The sequence below is a fragment of the Tiliqua scincoides genome, chromosome 4 (genome assembly GCF_035046505.1).
Source record: "Tiliqua scincoides isolate rTilSci1 chromosome 4, rTilSci1.hap2, whole genome shotgun sequence".
Classification (NCBI taxonomy): Eukaryota; Metazoa; Chordata; class Lepidosauria; order Squamata; family Scincidae; genus Tiliqua; species Tiliqua scincoides.
In genome coordinates this window covers 156672911-156694004 of record NC_089824.1, presented here as the reverse complement: position 1 = coordinate 156694004, position 21094 = coordinate 156672911, and the positions used below count along the sequence as shown (strand labels likewise).

The following is a 21094-nucleotide window of genomic DNA, read 5'->3' as shown; positions in this document are numbered from 1 at the left end:
TCTTTCTCACTCCTAGAGGAGCCATAGATCTTGGTCCCCTTGCCTTTCACTTTCATTCATTCCCTTGGTTTCTGTCAACACTCTTATGTATTACAGGAGGATATGTATCCCCATATCCATGGATCCTGTATCCACAGATTCACTTATCTGTGCATCAGATTCAGCCCCCCCAATATGTTTCCCCCTCATGCGCACCCCCTCCCTAGCTTCCTCAGTTTAATAAGGCATCAAAAAATCACTTCCAGTTTATCTGTGAAACCGTAAATCACATTTTTTTTGCCTTTTGAGCTCAATCTGAGCTTGGCAGAGGCTGAGGATGGATGTCCTTGGCCACTGTTGAGCTCAGAGGCCCCTCCGTAGGCAAGGGTGTCATTTCTGGAGGGGGGTAGGTGCGTGGATTGCAAGGATGGGTGTTGACCCGTATCCACAGTTTCAGCTATCCGCGGGGAGTTCTGAAACGGAACCCCCACAGATAAGGAGGCACGCCCGTATTTATTTTTAAAATCTGTGAGCCACTTTTTACCATTAGCCCTTAAAATAGCCCCCAACAGCATTGAAAAACATCATAAATATAACATAGATTCCACCTATCCAATAGGATCTGGGGAGGAGGCTCTTTTGCATGTCCTGCCACCTTTACAAGTTCAATGCATTGGAAGTGGAAGACTAGATTCTTCTCACCAGTGTTTTCTGAGTTTTTTATAATTTACTGCATGATATTTTGCTGCTTATGTTGTTGATATTTTGTTGCTTATGCCCTTGGGTTTGTTTTATTTGCTGCTGCTGTTTGTAACAGTGTTTTGTATTTGCTTGCTTTTATCATATTGTAAGCTGCTGAGTCCCTAAAGGGAAAAATCTGGATAATTTCTTAAAGTAATAATATTAATAATTTCAATTAATTTTATAAAAAAGAAAAGATAGAATCATAAAATAGACAGAGGAACTGAGCCAAACATGAATCAAGGGGCATAGATCAATTCAAGTTGGAAGTCCATTGGAGAATTCACTAATCGAGGCCTGAAAGGGGGGGGGGGAATGAATGCTGTCAGGGAGGCAGTTCCAATGTTGGGATGTTATGGTCAAGAAGACTCCATTTGATGAAACTATCAACCATACTTCTGATGGAAGAGAAATGTGGAGTCTTCTGTGGAGATTTTAATGGCTGAGTAATGGGTGGGCAAGTGGTCATCTAAAGCAGTGGCGTCACTAGGGTTTGCGTCACCCGGTGCTGGATGCCAGCGCGTCACCCCCCCCATACAGTGGATGGGGCAACAACCCAGGTGGTGGGCATGGTGAAGTACCATCACTCTGCCCCCACTGGTTTTTTGGCTGTACCTTTTGAAAGAACAAAGAGAACACATTTTGCATGAAATTATGCACTGATTGATATGTAACATGATGGTATTATTCCTCCAAACTGTGATTTTAGTGATTCTGGTCACTAGCGGTGTCACACACACCCCCAGGTGTCAACTTACTAACACCTTATTGCAGCAGTTCTCAAACTTTTAGCACTGGGACCCACTTTTTAGAATGACAATCTAAGACCCACCAGAAGTGATGTCATGGTGGAAGTAACATTATCAGGCAAATTAAAATAAATAAGTATAAATAATTAAAGTAAAACAAATAATTAAATAAGCAGAAGCCAGCTGATCCACCAAGTGAATTTCCTCTGTAGCCTGCCTGCAATAACACCCCCCCTCCAAAACCAGTAAGGTTTTCAGCCCTACCCAGTTCAATTTAAGAACTTCTGTTTAAACTAGATCACTGTCAGGATCCACCTGGCTTTGCAAGTCTCAAAAAGGTTCACCTTATCAGCTGAAGCCTTTGTTTTGATCCTTTTTAGTGGGGGGGGGGAGGTTGCCTTCTGGAGCACTTGTTTAGCTCCAGGTGCATAGGATCAGGACTGGTCTGGTAGCCTTGCAGTCTCCTTCACTTAATCTTCCACACCAGCCAAGACACGTTTGCTTACTCATGAGTAAACATGACCATGAGGCTTAGTTTTGCTTTCCATAGGGCTCAATACATTCATCTGGTTGGAGAGAGGGACTTCCTTCCTTCCTTCCTTCCTTCTATTTTTGGTCCTGATCCAATGAATGCAGTCCCCAATCTGGTGTTGTTGGATTCCTCTCAGCCTGCCCTTTCTGACGGACTAAGGCAAGCTTGCCTACTCATGGGTAAACACATGATACGGCTCACTTTCACTTTCCATACGGATCCATGCATTTTTTGTTCTACAGTTTTGTGGCCATAACTTTTGATAGAAAGGAGATATTTCACTCTGGTTTTCTGCATTGCATTCCTCTCAAAATTCTGCATCCAACAGTATATATTATGATGGGGTTATGCCTAACCACCGCAATTTTAGCGTGTCACACCCCAGTGCACGTCACCCCCTTGTACATGTCACCTGGTGAGGCCCGCACCCCCCTAACAATGCCACTGTCTAACGTCACTTGGGTCCAAGTTATTAAAGGCAATTGTAAACCTAGCCCTGGTGCTGCCCAGGGACAGGACCACAAAATACCACCCCCCACCCCCAAAATCAACATTTTGGCATTTTGAAGGCCTCAGAAAGCCTTCTAGGGGGCAGGGAGGCAGCAGGAAGCCTTTCTGGCTCTTAAAAGGCCTTCAAAGACTTCAAAAACAGACTGGAAAGAAAAGGGTGGCAGAGGGAAGAGTTGCAGTACCACCGTCCCATGGTCTGCTGCCCAGGGCATTTGTCTCCCAACTCCCCTCCCAAGTATGCCAGTGATTAAAGGTAATTACCAGCACATTCAATTGGGTTTAGAAACACATGTGGAGCCAGTGGAGATGACACAGGTGAATATTGTGCTCTATCCTGTTAGCAGCCTTATAGCAGCATTTCTCATGTTGCTATTTGGAGTGCACTTCAAAGGCAGCCCCACAGATTGGACAACACAGTAGTCTAAATGGCATGTGACCAGGGCATATGTGATTGTTAGTTCAATCCTAACTCCTCACACAGAAATGCAATGGCACTGATGTGGCTACTGCTGCATCCCACAGGGTAGTTTTGGCCTCCAGAGGCCTCCTTCAGACAAGGGAACATTTGTTCTCTTGCCCCAGGATAAGTCCCTGCTGGCCCAGTGGGTCTACTCAGACCTGTGCCAGTGTTATAGCTGGTGTAAGTCTGTGTTGACCCGTTAAGGTAGTTCAGGCCTGGAAGGGGACTAGGATTTGATGGACACCACTGCCACTGAATCCATTCCCACCCCGTTTTTACTCTTACCTATGGCGGCAGATGATGCATTTCCACTACCATGCTGAGCCAACAATTTGGTGTTCCTGGTGGCAGCCAGCCCATGGGCTCTGGCAGGTCACATTTCCAGTCCAGAAGGGAAAGTGAACATGATGTACATCACCATTCTGGATCACAGCACACATGGTTGTTTTTTCATGGTTCACCACAAAGGTATCACCACAAAGGTTCACCACATATGACAACTACTGGAAAGTGTGTTGTGCCACTGGCACTCATTTCAGTGGCACAGCATGATAATAGAATTGGGTCATGTGAATAGATCTGCCTTAACATTTATCATCCCCAATCTAACTTTCAACTCATGCCCTTTTGCCCCAGCTATATATTGAAAAGTTGCACTGACATTTCCTGTTAAGTGTTCTAGGAAACAAATAGAACATAATGCAGACAGACATCTTAACCTTCCCTCCTATAGCCATCCCTGCCACTGTTTTCAACTGTTAGCTGTCCTTTAACAAGCCACAACCCCTTGTACCTAACCCCATTCATCCCATAGAAACAATGGTTTGTTATAAACATATGTTTATTCCTCAAAGGTGCACAGTGGTGAAATCCCCATTGAGCACAGCCTGTGGCAATAAATGGTTACGCCAAAATATTTTTGGTAGATTATGCCTGGATATCTATATAGAGCAAGGTTGATGTTGGTTCTGATGTTGGACTTAGACCTGGAAGATCCAGATTCAAATCCCCACTCAGCCACAAAGCCTCCTGAGTGCCTTTGGGCCAGTCACTATCTCTCAGTGTTTTATTGCTAAATAGTGGAGTCGGGAAGGAAGTTTCCAGAGAGTAAGAAAAGAAAATGTGTCCTTTTACAAAATATTCCTCCACACTGGTATCTCATTGTGTAGCTTGGTGAGGGATGTTCTTACCCTCACTGTTTGTCTCCCCACATCCTAATCCCCCTTACAAGTTGTTACTCAAGCAGGCCAGTTCCATTCTCCCCTTTTCTTTCTTCTCTTAACCAACACCCTCCTCATTTCATACATCTTGGAGTCTTGTCAAGTAATTTTTAAAAAAATTTTCATTATCTAATCTACTTCTGTATACCTAAGGTTCCCCTCTCTATGCTAAAACTGCTACTTTACTTTTCAGTGACCCCTTTTTGCTTCCCAATTGATAGCTATCAATCACTCTGATTTGGTATTGGATAATGATTAGAACAGTAGTCTTCTATCGGCTTGGAAAATTTATTCTCAGCCCAGTTTTAATGTTTTCTTATTTAGAATGATATGCATTATTATAAAGATGTATATTGTACATGTAATGAAGTAATACCTCTTCAAATCTAATTTTTTTTTCAAAAACAGAGGACATGACATTAATATTTAGAAAATAAATGAAGCAGAAGACAGTGCTGAAAGTGAGGCAAAAAACAGATAATACATTTCAAAATGCGGGATGATGTATAAATAAAAGTGTAGTAATAGACTGCTTGTATGTTCCTTCAATTACATATACACCCTAATAATAGCAGTGAGAGATTAATAGCCCAATCCTAAGGTTCCCTAGTACTGGCACAGCTGTTGCTGCATCAGTGCTAGCTGTCACAAAAGTGCTGTAAAGTACTTTTCAATGACTCAGGAATGAGGAGTGGCAGTGGAAAGTCCTGCGCTATCCCATAGCACTGAATCCAGAGCTGGTACAGGTAAGTTCTACTTGTTGAACCTACTCTTAGATTTGAAATCAGTTTCTTAGAGCTGTTTCCCCTGTTATTTACAGATACAGAGGAACTGTTTAAGGTAATGTGAAAAGTAAAATTTGAGTGCCTCCTAGTGACAGGAAAATATACAATGCATCTTTTTAGATTGTGAGCCCTTTTGGGACAGAGAGCCATTAAGTTATTTGATTTTTTTCTGTAAACCGCTTTGTGAACTTTGTAAAATGTTTTGTAGATAATACTACTACTAGAAGCATTTAAAGGTATTCTGAAGGAACTCAGGGTGCAATTCTGATCCACAGATGGGTTGGTGCAAGTCCTTTGTGGTGGCCTGATGGTGTTGCAAAACTGCCGTACATCGAAAGAGCAGGGAAGCCGGCCCAAGCCCCATTGGGCTGGCACAAAGGTAAGCCCATGCCTGCTGAGTCAGGTCAGCACAGGAGTTGGGGGGCTTGGGAAGGGTGGGAAGGAGGCATTTTGATTCCGGGAGGGCAGGTGGGCAAGCGGTGGGTGGGTGGAGGTTGATCTAGAATCCAGCGCTTGTGCCGGATCCTAACCCCGGTCCTGGGCACCCTGGAGCAGGTCTGGGCTGCTCAAATCTGCTCCACCTCTTGAGGTGGCACAGATCTGAGCAACCTCATTGGGGCTGCTGTGACTTTACCCTCGGTAAGGGGAACGAATTCCCCTTGCCGTGGGCTGAGCCACAACTGACCTCAACCCTGCTTTAAATGCGGGGCAGGCCTACTGGCCTGCCAACTCTGGGGCAGGTTAGGATTCGGCTGTCAGAAAACTAAAAGGCAGTCATGTACTGACATTGGATTGTATCCAAAGGAGAGAGAGCAGTTGCTCACATAACTGGGATTTCCTACCCCCCCCCCCCAGAAATCTTCTCAAAAGTTGGTGACCTGAACATTGTAGGATGATATACAGATGGCTATGACAGAAGGGGGCAATTGATGAAATCTCATGAGTTGCCTTGCATGAGCAGGAATGCCTTTGTTTCATGCACAGGGCATCTCTGGATATCAAGTTTTCTTAATGGATGTAGTGATTTCCTCAATTAAAAAAAAACAATTCAGCTATTCAAATTACTTATAAAAATTATGCAAGTATCCATATTAACTGAAGTACAGTATGGAATAAATTGAAAACAGCTTTAGAAACTAATGGCCTAAACCTATGAGCCTTGTTACTGTACAACAGCGGATCTTCTGATCCACTGTTGTAGAAGGCCCAGCGATGGCTCAAACATTGCACTGCCGTTGCTCATGATGAAGCCAGCAGCTCCCCACACACACCAGAACTGCCCAGGTGCCATGATGGAGCAGATAGGTCAGCAGCATGGGCAGTTCATTGATGCTTAACGGGAGGATCCCAGCGGCAGCAAATTGTTCTGGGTGCTATCCCCCTTTGCTGCCCAACACACTCCTTCCCTCTCCTGAGACTTAGGTCAGCTATATAACTGGCATGGGTCCAGCTACACTCTCCACAGCATGTGCCATGCATTCCACTAGTGCGGTTATATGCTATGGAGTGATGAGGGTTGGAGGGTGATGGGCTCTAACACTACATTTCCACACACACTACATTCCTACATCAGAGTAATTCCCACTAAACGCAATGGGACTTACCTCTGAGTTGGTATGTATAGGGTCAGGCTGTAAGAAAACAGAATGTCACTAAAAACAATTTGTTATGAGAATATGACAAACCAAAATTTTTCTGCAGTGATTTGTACAAGTCTGAGAATTGGTAAATAGGAGTTTTATTTATATATTTTCTTGCTAATACAGTGGTGCCTTGCAAGACAAAATTAATTCTTTCTGCGAGTCGTTTCGTATTGCGAAATTTTCGTCTTGTGAAGCGCGATTTAAAACAAACCAAAAAAAAAAATTCGTCTTGCGAAGCACGGCCATAGAAAAATTCGTCTTACGAGTCACCCAAAAAATCACAAAACTCCTTCGTCTTGCGAGTTTTTCGTTGCACAAGGCATTTGTCTTGCGAGGCATCACTGTATTTATATCAGCAATTGCCCACTAACTGGTTCCAAAAAGCATTGCTGAATTTAATTTCTGAAGCTACACTTACAAGATTATTCTATCTTTAGTGTCTGGTTCATGTGAGAGCTGCCCAGACAATATCAAGATTAATGTTTGCATATTTTCCCCTTATAAAAAGGACTGTATAATATTGCTTCTTACAATATCACTTATATTTTGATCCAAAGTATATTTCCCACAAAGCTTCTGCACTGAAATTATAGTGCTGACTTCCTTATTAATTCATTTTTGGTGTTTTGAGTCACTAACACTAAAAATCCAGCAAGTTGCTTTCTGCATCTGCAAGGGTCTCTATGCACAGCTTTGTTTCTTTTTCTTAAGATGATGATCTCAGGTTGCAGTGCTGCAGAACAGAAAAGGGTGCTGGTTAGAAAGTAGGGATTCTATTGTCCTGCACACTTTTCTGGATCACAGACAAAATTTAGAAAGTTAATTTTGTGTATGCAATTTTGTTGCATTTGATAACCAAGTTGTAGTTAACAGTGGTTTGCAACAATTTAATTTCACACTTCAGTTTTAAATATGCCCTTCCTATATTTAGGTTGCAATCCTATCCACACTTTCCTGGGAGTAGTCCCAATTGATCATAATGGGACTTACTTCTGCGTAGATATGCCTAGGATCGGGCCCTTAGTGTCATTTTTAGAGGTGGTTCTAAAAAAGCAATATCCAAAAAATGTAGGTGATATTTATTGTGTTATATAATAAGAATCTGTACAGGCAAAGAGTTGTTCACACAAATGTAGCTTTATAGTGTACAACAAAACTTATCTGTAGATTATATTTGCATACCATTTAACAGACATGGGAGGAGGGAATGTGGCTGGAGCTTACTCTCCAAACGTTAAGGATCTTGAAGCTATATGTTGTTCCTTGTGTAGGTCTCTTGCTCTGTTCTTTAAAGTTTCTGCCTTGGCATCATCCTTTTTAACTCCATCCCCCAGTTTATACATTCGGCTAGCATTGGCACATGCCCATACATGCCCCATGTCACAAGCTTTTAGAGAATACTTCAAAGCCTGGTTCATATCCTTCGGTATCCCAGGGGCTCCCTGCAGGTATACTGCACTAAGATTAAAGCAGCTGGGGGCAAAACCACCATCACATGCTTTACTGTAGTAGTCCCTGGCGTGGAGTGCATTGGGTTGCTCATCATCATTTCCTCGTCCATCATGTTCCAGCAGTCCAACATTGTGACAGGCTTCAATGGATTTCTTCCCACCCTTCTCACAAGACTTCAAAAAGCAGTTGTAGGCAGCTTTCAAATCTGCAGTAAGTCCACCTGCAAGGAGAAAATAACTTATTACTTACAAAATGCTTCTACATCCTTATACTGCAAGTCAACCCTGTATTATTATATTGTAGATAGGGGCTTAGGGCAAAGGCAATTCTGTAACTTCAAGTCTTAAGTGAGACTAGAAGTGGGAATTTCATGGCTTACAGCTCATTCTCTTAACTATTACACTATGCTGGTTTCTTATTCATCCACAGAGACCCCTACAAATTTCCCTGGAAAGTCTTTTTTCCCCAGATTTGAAGACCAATTGAATTGTAGAGAGGATAGCAAAGAAGGAAGGCCCATAGCCAGGGAGACAGACCAGGGACAGACTGCACTTGCTCCCAGTGTGGAAGGGATTGTTACTCCAGAATTGGCCTTTTCAGCCACACTAGATGCTGTTCCAGAACCACCTTTCAGAGTGCGATACCATAGTCTTTCGAGACTGAAGGTTGCCAACAAGCTACTCCTTACCTTTTCCAGTTACATAGTAAGCTCCAAGTTTGTAGCAGCTCTCACTGTGTTGGTTATTTTCACAATTTTCCTTCAGTAGTTTAGCTGCTGACTCAAAGTTTTTCTTTACTCCTTCTAAGTAATCAGCCAAACGGTAACAACCTGCAATTGACCAATAAAGCAAAGTTAACACAAATGCTGGTCATACTTCCTCCTCTTCCATCTTTTGCTGCGCTTTCAACATTGCATTTTTGCTTGTTTGATTTTAAGTGTATTAGAATAATGGTTGTTTGACTGCAGCAAAGGGAATGGCTCAGTTGGGCTGATTTCTGGGCCAGAGATGGGACTAAATTCACCCTAAATTCCATCTATAGCCAAGAATTCATTAAATCAGTATTCAAAGAGCTTGAGAGGAGCAGTGTTTTTCCCAACATCCTTTTTTTTAGATCCTGCTGAGTCTAATGAACTTGTATCCCAGGCTTAAAAACATTTACTTAGAAATCCTATTTATTTTAACACAACATTTCAGAGGCAATGTCTGCTGAAAAAGTTACTCATAACTATTGTATTGCAGGCACAAAGGTAAAGATTGCACAAAAGGTTGGAACCAAGAGGAAAAAGACATGATTCATACCTCAAGTTGAAAAATGGGATGGTGGTGGTGATTATTTTTTGTTTTAAAGGCTATTATGCACAGTTAATAAATTTCACACAATGACTTGTGTCACTTATATTCTGCACACCTAAGGAAAAAGACCAGATGACGAGATGCTCATTCAAAATATAGGATGAAGAGTGCACAGAAGTGCTATACCCAGATCTTAAGTGGAGTTACCCCATTTCAGCTCTGCAGCTTTTGACAGCTTCAGGAGAAGCAAAAATACAGCAAGTACAGATTTCCTCAAAGCATGTAGCTGCAGGGATAGGAAACATTTTGCTTGTTACTTTCTACCTGTTAAGGCACAGCAACAGGAGTCCTGCCAGAACTAAAGGTAGCAACAAATGCTAACTAACCATTGCATTAGTTAGGCTGCAATCCTATCCACACTTTCTTGGGAGTAAGCCTCATTGACTATAATGGGACTAACTTCTGAGTAGACATGCATAGGATTGGGCTCTCACTTAACAAATACTAATTAACTGTTACTGTAAACCAGTGCTTTTCAATGTTTGCCCTCTGCCATACCACTTCACATGGTCCACCTATTCAAAGTACTACCAGAAGAAATTGGCAATGACATCATTGCCAGTTACTTCTGGGTTGGGAGGCCAGATGTGAAGCAACAAACACCAGTAAGAAGCTGAGCATGGACAGGAGGGCTTTTTAGTGTGGGAAAGCATGCTTTGGAGCCTCCTAAGGCTGTTTGATGTGTTGCATTCCTGGTCTCGCTGCCAAGCAGCAGGTGTCCAGGGGTCCCACAAGTACCACCAGCCACCTCCTCAAGTACCACTGGTGGTACCCATACCACTAGTTGAGAAACACTGCTGTAAGCACGACTGCAGCCTGATCCTCAATAAACATACTCTCCTATATACATTCAAAGAGTCTTGGGCGCTTTTCTCCTTACCATCAGGATCTTTCTCCTTGTAGCACTGGAAACTGAACTCCACCCCCAGATTCTCCAGGTAGTCCTTCACCTCCTCCTCGTCCTCGAAGTTGACCAGTCCAGCCATTCCCTTTCAGAGGACACAGTAAAGGCAATGCAGTGAATCACACCCTTGCTGCCATCATAGCAAGGTGAAAGAATACCCTGGTGCAGGCGCCGGAAGAGAATAAAGGACGGACCCAACCAAAAGGTTGCAATATCCGCTCCGTGGCTGCAAGCGGTGTGATCTGTAGAACAAGGATAGTTGCCCACCCTGATCAACAGGCTCAGGGGGGAAGCCTGTCGCCATAATAAAGCATTGACTGTGTGGCTGCAGAAGTTTTAGTGAGTAAGGCTGCAATCCTATCTACAGTTCTCTGGGAGTAAGCCCCATTGACTCTAATGGGACTTACTTCTGAGTAGACGTGCATAGGATTGGGCTCTAAGGTTGCAGTGCTATGCACTCTTTTATGGGAGCAAATGGATTCACTGAACCTGGTGAGATCCGTTTCTGTGTTCAGGATGGTACTGTAGAGCCCGCCTCGTCCCATACATGTAATGCTTGCGCTCGCGCATAGACAAGAAACAAAATGCAAGAAGTGTAGACTATGACCTTTCTAGGCAAGACTCAAAAGTATACACGAATCTAAGAGGCTGCAATGCTGTGCACCCTTTTGTGGGAGTGAGACTGCAAGCCTATCCACACTTACCTGGGAGTAAGCCCCATTGACTACAATGGGATTTACTTCTGAGTAGATATGGATAGGCTTGGGCTTTAAGTTCCATTGAATGGAGTGGGACTTCCTTCTGAGTAAATGATGTATTGTTTTGAAAAACGCTCACTGGAATATTTGATATATGCATTGGGATCTTAAATGCTAGTAGCCCTGCTTGATTCATCTGCCCTGGACTCTGGATTCTGGTACATGAAAATTCCAAAATAAAACGTGGATTTTATAATTCAGAGACCAGCACCCACTTACTGGGGGATCCTGTAACACAAAAGCTAGCATACACTATTGGAAGAGCTAATGAATCAGGCTTGCGCTGCAACCCTACACACACATACACGGAGCAAGCGCACAAGTCTAGACTTGTCTACTCAGAAGTAAGTCCCATTGTCTTCAGTGGAGCTTACTCTCAGGAAAGTGTGCAGAGGATTGTAGTCTCACAGTCCAATCCTAGCCACACTTTCCTGGGAGTAAGCCCCATTGAATCTAATGGGACTTATTTCTGAGTAGACATGCATAGGATTCGATTGCCAGTCCCCTTGAACTCAGTCAGACTTCTGAGTAGGATTGCACTGCTAAGTGTTGTGCAGTGCAATCTTGGCCAAAAGTGGATCACACTGGATATGATTCTCAGGTAAGCGTGCATAATATTGCCTTCTTAATTTTTAAATCAATATATAATGTTTTCAAAAGTGTTGCAACTTCTGACTCAAAATTCCTGTTCCCTCCCTCGTTCCAGATGTGTGTGTGTGTGGAGGGATAGAAACATAGCTCAATCCTATGCAGAAGTCAGTCCCATTATAGTCAATAGGGCTTACTCCCAGGAAAGTGTGGATAGGATTGTAGCCTAAGAAGAGCCCTGCTGGATCAGGCCAAGGGCCCAACTAGTCCAGCTTCCTGCATCTCTCAGTACCCCACCAGATACCTCAGGGAGTACACAACAAGAGACCTGCATCCTGGTGCTACTCCTTGGCACCCAGCATTCTGAGGTAGCTGCTTCTAAAACCAGGAGGGTGCACATACTCATCAACCTGTGGTGGACTTTTCCTTCAGAAATCTGTCCAGTTCCCCGTTAAAGGCAGCCAGGCCAGATGTCATCATCACATTCTGTAGCAAGGAGTTCCACAGACTAACATCAGAAGAGCCCTGCTGGATCAGGCCAAAGGCCTAGCTAGTCCAGCTTCCTGCACCTCACAGTGGCCCACCAGATGCCTCAAAGAGTACACAAGACAAGACACCTGCATCCTATAAGAACAGCCCCGCTGGATCAGGCCATAGGCCCATCTAGTCCAGCTTCCTGTATCTCACAGCGGCCCACCAAATGCCCCAGGGAGCACACCAGATAACAAGAGACCTCATCCTGGTGCCCTCCCTTGCATCTGGCATTCTGACAACCCATTTCTAAAATCAGGAGGTTGCGCATACACATCATGGCTTGTACCCCATAATGGATTTTTCCTCCAGAAACTTGTCCAATCCCCTTTTAAAGGTGTCTAGGCTAGACGCCAGCACCACATCCTGTGGCAAGGAGTTCCACAGACGACCACACACTGAGTAAAGAAATATTTCCTTTTGTCTGTCCTAACCTGCCCAACACTCAATTTTAGTGGATGTCCTGGTGGATCCTGGTGCCCTCCTTGTGCCTGGCCTTCTGAGGTAGCTGCTTCAGGAGGTATATGCAATACCCATCAACCTGTAACGGACTTTTCCTCCAGAAATGTGTCCAGTTCCTTTTGAAAGGCCAGGAGCCATCACCACATCCTGTGGCAGGGAGTTCCACAGACTAGTCCCGCGCTTCTCAGTGGCAGGAAAAGGCACTCTGCACAGGCGCAGGAGCACTGTCTCGTGGAGGTTTCCTGGCTCCACCACATACCCTGCGGGGTGGAGCAGCCACCCGGCCGGCTCTCCCCGAGCACGTCGCCTTTAAAGGAGGCGGGAGCTGGGCTGCGCTTGGCTTTCCTCCCCTTCCACGCCGGCTTTGCCGAAGGAAATCCACTTCCAGGTCGAGGGTGACAGCTGGAGTGGGGGGCCCCGGCTCGCTGGCGTCGGTGGTCGGGGCCGCCCCTCCACAGCACCCGCCAGGAGCAGGACGAGGGTCCGCAGCACAGCAATGGTGAGTGCCGTGGCCGAGGACGGAGCGGGCGCAGCAGCCCCTGCGGGGACCCAGCGGAGCCCCTCTTCGCTGGCGGGCCGCCTGAGCGAGCGACCGACCGCTCGGTCCGGATTCCGCCCGCCGCCACCACGCGCGATGCCTCACCTCCCGGCCAGTCGGTGCCCCGTGCGGGCTTGGCACTGGACGCTCTTAGCGTGGCCTAGAATGGGGCTGACTTCTGAGTAGGCAGGCAGAGGGCTGGAATCCTGTCCATACTTTCCTGGGAGGAAGCCCCACTTCCTCCATTGGGGGACTTACTTCTGAGTAGCCATGCATAGGATTGGGCTCTGGGTTGGGAGCTCCAGTGGACTGGGGCTGGAATCCTATCCACACTTACCTAGAAGTAACCCCATTGACTACAATGGGATCTATTTCTGAGTAGATATGGCTAGGATTGGGCTCTGGAGGAGTTGTGGAGGGATCTTTATTAGGTGTATTACCCTTGCCTGACTGCATACACAGAAAGGAGATTTTAAGATTATGTGGCATTTAATCTGTGACTATTGCACACCTGAAAACAAAAGTAGAGGGGAAATGAATACAGTCTAGTGCAAATGGAGATTGAATCAAGTGGTTGCAGTATGGAAGGGGTGGAGGGCAATTGGTGGTACTGGAATCCCATGTTTCCCCTGGGGTGGGGTGTCTCCTAAGAAAACATGGCTTGCTCAAGAGAAGATTGTGTCTTGGTATCCTGAATTTGATTCCCCTTGACTAACAGTTACCCCATGTTCCCCATTCTGTAGTCATAACTGCTCATATAAATTTGGAATCACCAATTCTCCCATAAGCTTACATTGATGGGAGGTACACACCCCACCCTTTTTATCACTATGCTTGTGAATAGGACCTGCAAGGTTACTAGGGGACATCTAATCTGTTTGATAAATGATCTTGCCTAAGTAGGTTGGTTGACTACTTGTAGGGTGTCTGGATGGCTGTTAGGGGTTACCTTGTTGCCAGGTGTGTGATACTAATTGCTAGCCTTACAGGAAGCTGGGGGGGGGAATTGTCAGGGGAGAGTTTCATGCAAAACAGCAGCCACAGTGAGGACTCTGAGAAGCCTGGCTGCCAGGACAAAACAATGTTTGGATATGGTGTGGTTTTTATTTTGATCCTCTTGCATGGAGAATGTTTACAAAAGCATGGTGCAAAGCTAATGAGAGACCTGATGCATTAGAACTGACTTTGGTAAGGGGCAGCTTCTATACATTTCAGCTGCAGTTTCTAGTTGCCATATTTTTTGACAGCCTGCAATGGGTGCGGCAATGTAGAAGGGAAATATAATTTATTGGTATATGTGGCTGTTCTGTATTTGTGATGCTTGGCACACATTTACAGATACGGGTGAAAACTGCCTCCAATTTTACCAAGAAGACGAAGTATCTCCAGGAACCCACTTTTTAGTTCTTCACTAAATGTGAAGGAGAACAGAGCACCTGTATATTGTACATAATGTGTACAAGAAGGGATCTTGGAAGGTTTCTCATTCATAAGTACCTACTTCAGTGAGACCTCTCAATGTATAGGAGGCATTCTTTATGTTTGGACATATTTGTATGTTAGACCTGCTGCCTTCCACCAGACATGTACTGTGGTGTCTAAGGTTGTCAATCATATTTCCTGGCAGCCAGCAAATTGGAAGGATTATTGAACCATTTGTCTCTGGTGTGCCATACTTGGCTTTGTGGGTCACAAGCTGAACAGATGTATCCTGTGTTGTAAAAGTGAATGATTATCTTCTCTCTTAATTTAAGTACCTATGTATGATTAACTTTGTTAGTATGTCTGTTATGTGTTCCTTCGCAAGAAGGAACAATTAACAATAGCATCAACAATATACCTTATCTAAAAACAATGAGCATGAGAACACTTAGTGTGAATTGGCTGATGCATTTTAATTGTCATTTTGCATAAAATGAGAGGGCCGAACAATGGCAAAAATGTATTAGAAGATCCAGTCATTTACATGTGGAGTGACTTTTCTAATCCATGTGTTTATAAATATGGAAACATAGATGTCATACTTCTAAAATAAATAGCCTGGGATAAAAGTGTGTGGTCTTGTCAATGTATTCCATAGACCTGAGAGTAATTCTGGAATTAACTAATGCTGAAGAAAAGGCTATGCATTTGTTTCTATGGACATTGTGTAGATCATTTCATGAACTTTAGTAACTTGTAACAATGTTTAAGAAGTTATGTAGTCATATTTATTATTGTGTGCCTGAAACAAGGTGGTGTACTGTGCTGTATATAGCAATAGTAAGAAAGGTTAGAAGCCTGTAGGCTGGGTTTTGTCAAACTAAACAGACTTATGGGGGGGGGGGGTTGTCAGTAAAGGCAATGGAAGAACAAAGAATGACTATACAATCCTATCATATTTACACAAGTTAGTCCAACTGTGCTCAGTAGGTTTACTCTCAGTTAATCGGGAGTAATAACAGGGTAATATCAGGAAGTGCATCAGATCGCATTGTAAGTTAAATTTCTGCAAAGTAGATGAGACCTGGAAAATAGATAGAGCTTAATAATAATAATATAATATACAGTATTTATATACCGCCTTTCTTGGTCTTTATTCAAGACTTTATTCAAGGCGGTTTACACAGGCAGGCTTATTAAATCCACGCAGGGATTTTTACAAATTGAAAGAGCTTAAGGTGCTTCCTAGAGAGTGCAAGGAACATAATCCTTAGAATATCTGGGTGCAATGAGTTCCAAAGTTCTTTAAATTTTTTATTTTAAAGCATTTATATCCAGTTTTCCCACTTTCCAAACATAACTTATAACAATGTTAAAAACAGAGTCAATAAAATATTATTATTATTTATTTTTTAATACTGATATTTATATACTGCCTTTCTGGTCATGGGATTACTCCTCTGACTTTATTCTTTATTCAAGGCAGTTCACATAGGAAGACTATCTCTAAACCCCCGAGGGGATTTTTACAATAACAGAAATAAGCAAGATAAGGTAATGTTTATTACTGGAGAAAATGGATGCAAGTGAGAGACAGCATATGTCATCTTAAGGGACTGGGTATCAGAAGATTAGAGAGCTCTGACAAGAATATGAATTAAAAATTAAGATGCTAGTGCTGGAGGTTGCTGTATAGAACTGAACACTGAAAGGAGACATCTAGGTGAGCTTCAGTATGCAGTGATCAAAATTTAAAAAATAAGCAGACATCAGAATTTTAAGGCAGAAAATGGAGTAGACTGAATGTGCTTGTAATGTGTATACAGTAATCAGGCGAAGAATGAGACCTTTGTCATAAGTGCTTGGTAGACCAAGAGAGGGAATAAGCAAAGGATGCGAAGAGGAAGGATGTTGTATATTTACAATGAATGGTGTGACATAATGGCATGGTTATATCTGCCCTCTACCATCTTATTGCACTTTTATGGATAATGTGATAATTCTAATCTGTATTTTATTGTGTATATGCTGCATTGTAAATGTGGAGTTGGGAGTGTGAGGTTGATGGCAGAGAGCAGTCAAGGAATGAATACTAGAAGTAATAATCAGTTAAAAATACAGTATCTGGCTGTTAAAGAATAGATTTTCAATTATCTGTTCTTTTCATACTCCTCTCACTGAAGGTGAAAAATAAAGTAGAATTGTAGTTCTTATGAATTGGGGAATACCACAGTGGTGTCCGAAGGTCCGTTTATTGTCCATTTACTAAAAATAGTGACAGGCTGATCAGTTTCTTGTTTTCTTTACTGTGTGATTAAGAGGAGCTGTGCCCCTTAAAAATAAAAAAGTACTGATGGATACTTAATAAGTAATCTGCTGCTAGGATTCTCACTAGCACCTTGCACCCAGTGTGGAATTTTACTTGGGTGATATTATTTTAATGGAACATTTCCAAGGAACAATGCTTGGAACTGTTCTGAGAAGGTGAAAGAAATTCTGTTGTAAATTATCCTTGTTCTTACACTAGCCTAACCAGGGGCATGTCTACTTTGCTGTGCTCTGATCTGTGTGTTGTATGAGCACACTGTTGCTTTGTATGGGGTTGTCAAAGGACACTGCAGGAGCAATACAGTGCTTCCATTTTGATGGATGGTTTTGTGCTGTGAATAAGGTGTCAGTGGAGGAAAAGGTACCTTTTTTCCCCCAAGGATTATTTCTGTGCTTTTGATTGTTCACTGTAACACAGTTTCTGTGTGAACATGACTGTTAGAGAAAACTCTTCAAAGAAACCAGCATCCATATCTATGTAGACATTTCCATTAGAACTTTACCAGCCCAAACTTTTGAACTAGTATGCGGTCAAATATGCTGTCACCATGTTCATTAAAGCACCAGGAATTAAGGAACATGACTAAACCCATCTTCCTTTCAGTGTTGGCAGTTCTAAACAGGGACTCACAAAATCCTTGGTCTCCCTTGTTCTTTTGCTCAGAGACTGGGCCAAACAGAAAGACACATACTGAGACTATCTTAATATTAATAGTTACAACTTCTGTTAAAGGAAGAAAATTGATTTCATAAGGAACATCTACTATATGTGCTTTGCATTCCCACTCAGGATTTTCTTTCATCTCTTTTAAATTTAAAATTTGTATGAATTTTGTTCAACATGTAGCAGATATCAAAGTAAATTAAACCAAAATTTTAAATTCCTTCTCTAGTGTGTAGTCAAACTGTGTCAGTGCTTGGATTGACTCTTTGTACTGTAAGATATATAAAAAGCAGTCAGCATATAGTCCTAAAATAACTTGTGGATAGTTGAATTGCTGCTATCAAGAACTTTGGTCTAATTATTCGTATGAGATGCATGTTAATACAAAATTGGTGTATTGGCTACTGTCAGTTTAAGGATTGCGATAATCATTTATTAAATGCTTCTGTGCATAAAGTTACTGAACTATTCATCTTGATTAGAATGGAACAGTTGAATTTTATCTTTTCTAACCATAAGACTGGTTTTCAGCTCCCTCCATTATTGTTGAGAAATGAACTGAGAATTTCTGCTGATCGGATAAACACCAAGTGTGAGCAACATGCACTTGCTGCTGTCACAGGAAGATCCCAGAACAGGGCATGTTTCCAGCGCTCTTTCACATTGACCCACCCTAATTCACCTTTCTGAATCAAGTGTCCGCATTTAATTAGCTAGGGAGAAATTCCAAAAAATAGCAGTCTTCCACCTAGAAGTGCTAGAGCAGCATCTTTTTCCATTCCTCAATCTACAGAGATTTTTTTCAAAATGCAGTCTTTCTAGAGGAACTTTGAGGCTCTTGAGCCTCGTGCATAAAGTTGGACTGTTCTATGTGCGTAGCTGAGAAATTTCACTTTGAAATTAATGGGAATTACATATCCTGTGCCTTAAACTTTTTTTTTTTGGTGCGAGGATTGAATGCATTTCATTTTATGGCTCATTTGAGTTCAACAGGAAGTTTATGTGAGGCCAATGAAGCCAAAGAATATAAAATGAATATGCTGAAATAAAAGGGAGATGCTGCTAAGACAGTTGGTACAAAGGCAAGAAATGACTTATCTTTGTTTGAGAAGTGTTTGGCACTACTATTTTTAAAATTAGCTGGGGGAGTATGTGCTAGCCCACTGAGCCTGCTTTTTGTCAGAACTGAAGGTGATTTGCAGTGTTTGTGTTATTTACTTAAGCTGGTGAAAGCTAAATAATTGAAAATGGTAGGATTGTGTATATAAGATCTGGAAGTAAAAATAACTTTTAATAACCTTTTGTATATGCAGTGTCTTAATCCCTGGTTATTGTATCTGATACAAGATTTTGAAGTACGTTGCTGTAATGGCTCAGAACAAAGGAAACTAGAAAAGATTCAAGCCTGTAAAGGAATTGTAACTCCATGTAATGTCCCCCATGTAATGTCATGGGGATGTAGAATCCATGTTGTGGGCCTTCCTTCAGCAATTTTATTTGGAAAAAAAAAAGAAAACTTTGAGAGGCAGTTTAAGAATTTGTATTTGACAGTTTTGACATGGAAGCCAATTCTAGGACCTGTTAGGAAGAAAATGAATTTATGATCATACAGTGTGATATACAAGCCTATGTATGTTCACATAGAGCTAAGTCTCATACCATTTAGCACTGGAGATTTATAGTGTGATCTAGTGCATGTTTACTCAGAAGTAAGTTTCATTGTGTTCAGTGGGTCTTATGCCCAGGAGTGTGTGTATAGGATTGCAAACTGATTTTGAGAACTTTAACCAACATGGAGAGATTGTTAGATTGTAAGATTTATAATCTTGTTGCTCTAAAATGCTGAAGCAAGCTCTGTTGGGCAGAAGTCTTCTGCTCACTATCAGGATTGCTGTTTATGTCAAAGAATTTGGAGATTTTGTTACCTCTTGTGTGTTAAATATCACCTTTTGTACTTCATTCCTACAACATTGTCTAGCTGTTAAAATTTAACCCAGCATTCATGTTAAGAAAACAGAACTGAACACTGAAATTTTGTTGCTTTTCTGTTTTGCAATAAACTTTGATACCATCCAGAAGCTAATCAGAGTGAGGAAATGAGGGTATTGCTAAACTTTCCTGGGGACATTGTCCATCCTCAGGAGTCCAAGTACTGCCCACCACTATTTCAGAAGTAAGGACAGCTGCAAATGCACTCTGACCACATGCTTCCTGGCCTCAGACTATTTTTCAGTAATTTCTTGACTTGTGGTGACTTTTTTTTTAAAAAACAATAAAATACTTGACTTTTGCTTTGTGACAGGAGGAGGCATCACCATATTCTCTGCTTGACATCTGCTTGAATTACCTGACTACTGACTTGGAGAAGTTTTGTACCGAAAGGCATGATGGGACATTGTGCTTGCAAGAGCCTGGAATATTTCCACAAGAGGTGGCTGACAGATTGCTGCAGACGATGGCATTTCATGGTAAAAATGTTCTCCTGGGCCTAGCACTTGTAGAGGTTCTAGAAAAACAGTAGAAATTCACTGTTTGAACAGTTTCTTGATTTAATTTGTACGTCATTTCATTATTTTGACATTCAGTTTGGTCCTGTTGGACCACGAACTGGATTTTGTGCTATTGGAGTTAACTGCCACCTGTGGGACAAGAGTGAGAGCAATGGAGTCCTGTTGAACTTGGCATGGTTAATGACCACTTGCTGTGGGAAGTACCGTATTTTTCGCTCCATAAGACGCATCTGACCATAAGACGTACCTAGTTTTTAGAGGAGGAAAACAAGGAAAAAAATATTCTGAACCAAATAGTGTAATAAAATATTTAATAAACTATAACAGAATAACATTTGAACCATGTAAAGTGAACAGCAGTCAACAGTGGCATTAAGAACCATTATCACTGTCATTAACAAATGGAGAGACTTAAAGGTTTGAATACTCTAGTTTTCTGGAAATCCCAAGAACTCATCATCGCTAGAGTCAGAATTTATGAAGCTCACAAAAGCAGGTGCACTCAAATAGGGGATCACATTATCTTTCTGCTACAATGATGTTCTGCCAAATTCCAATCCACTGGGCCTTGTGCCCGCTTAAGGCTGATCAGTCCCCCTTGTGCAACTCACCAGTACAGCAAGCAAAAGTGAGTCCAGTTCCAGTCCACAGATGCCAAGTAAATCAGTCCCATCAATCAGAGTTACCAAATCAGAGTCCAGAGCCAATAAGCCAATTACAGTCCAAGGTCAGGTTCCAGGTAGGTCAGTCAAATCCATCAGGGTATCCAAGTCCAGTCACAATCCACAGTCAGATTCTAAATTCAATAAACCCAGTCAGTCTCCTCTCCTACCTCCAACCTGCACTCCTTCAAAACCCACAAACCCTTTCTGCCTCTGGTACTCCTTATATCCCTGAGGGCCCTATTGCCTTCCAGTGGCTGCAGCTGTGCAGCACACTCTGCTGGATACCCAGGCCTTACCC

General features: G+C 42.5%; 2 protein-coding genes across 3 annotated transcripts in view; one reads left to right on the top strand and one right to left on the bottom strand.

The window, feature by feature from the left end:
* Window positions 1-7677: 7677 nt before the first annotated feature.
* Window positions 7678-12938, bottom strand: COA7 (cytochrome c oxidase assembly factor 7). 2 transcript variants are annotated; one of them, XM_066626405.1, is made up of 4 exons: window positions 12929-12938; window positions 10307-10415; window positions 8760-8900; window positions 7678-8291 (listed from the first exon to the last, which is right to left on the bottom strand). In XM_066626405.1, exons 2-4 carry the CDS (start codon window positions 10410-10412, stop codon window positions 7840-7842), a joined length of 699 nt encoding a protein of 232 aa, XP_066482502.1. In that variant the 5' UTR covers window positions 10413-10415; window positions 12929-12938; the 3' UTR covers window positions 7678-7839. The 2 variants fall into 2 exon arrangements, with proteins under 2 accessions (XP_066482502.1, XP_066482501.1); XM_066626404.1 differs by lacking the exon at window positions 12929-12938 and adding an exon at window positions 12642-12904.
* Window positions 12939-13029: 91 nt separating this feature from the next.
* The window catches only part of LOC136647790 (protein zyg-11 homolog B), a 29651-nt gene continuing 21586 nt past the window's right edge, over window positions 13030-21094 (top strand). Inside the window, exons 1-2 of the mRNA XM_066623558.1 lie at window positions 13030-13168; window positions 19924-20089. Of these exons, the coding sequence (XP_066479655.1) occupies window positions 13166-13168; window positions 19924-20089 (169 nt within the window). The 5' untranslated portion in view covers window positions 13030-13165. The remainder of the gene's footprint in view (window positions 13169-19923; window positions 20090-21094) is intronic.

What these genes read in the sequence shown, in the direction of transcription:
- COA7 (XM_066626405.1), bottom strand. Translation starts at nt 10,412, where the DNA reads ATGGCTGGACTGGTCAACTTCGAGGACGAGGAGGAGGTGAAGGACTAC. An exon ending in CAAGGAGAAAGATCCTGATG is followed by an intron (nt 8,901 to 10,306) that starts GTAAGGAGAAAA and finishes GGTCAATTGCAG; the next exon opens with GTTGTTACCGTTTGGCTGAT. An exon ending in TTACTATGTAACTGGAAAAG is followed by an intron (nt 8,292 to 8,759) that starts GTAAGGAGTAGC and finishes TTCTCCTTGCAG; the next exon opens with GTGGACTTACTGCAGATTTG.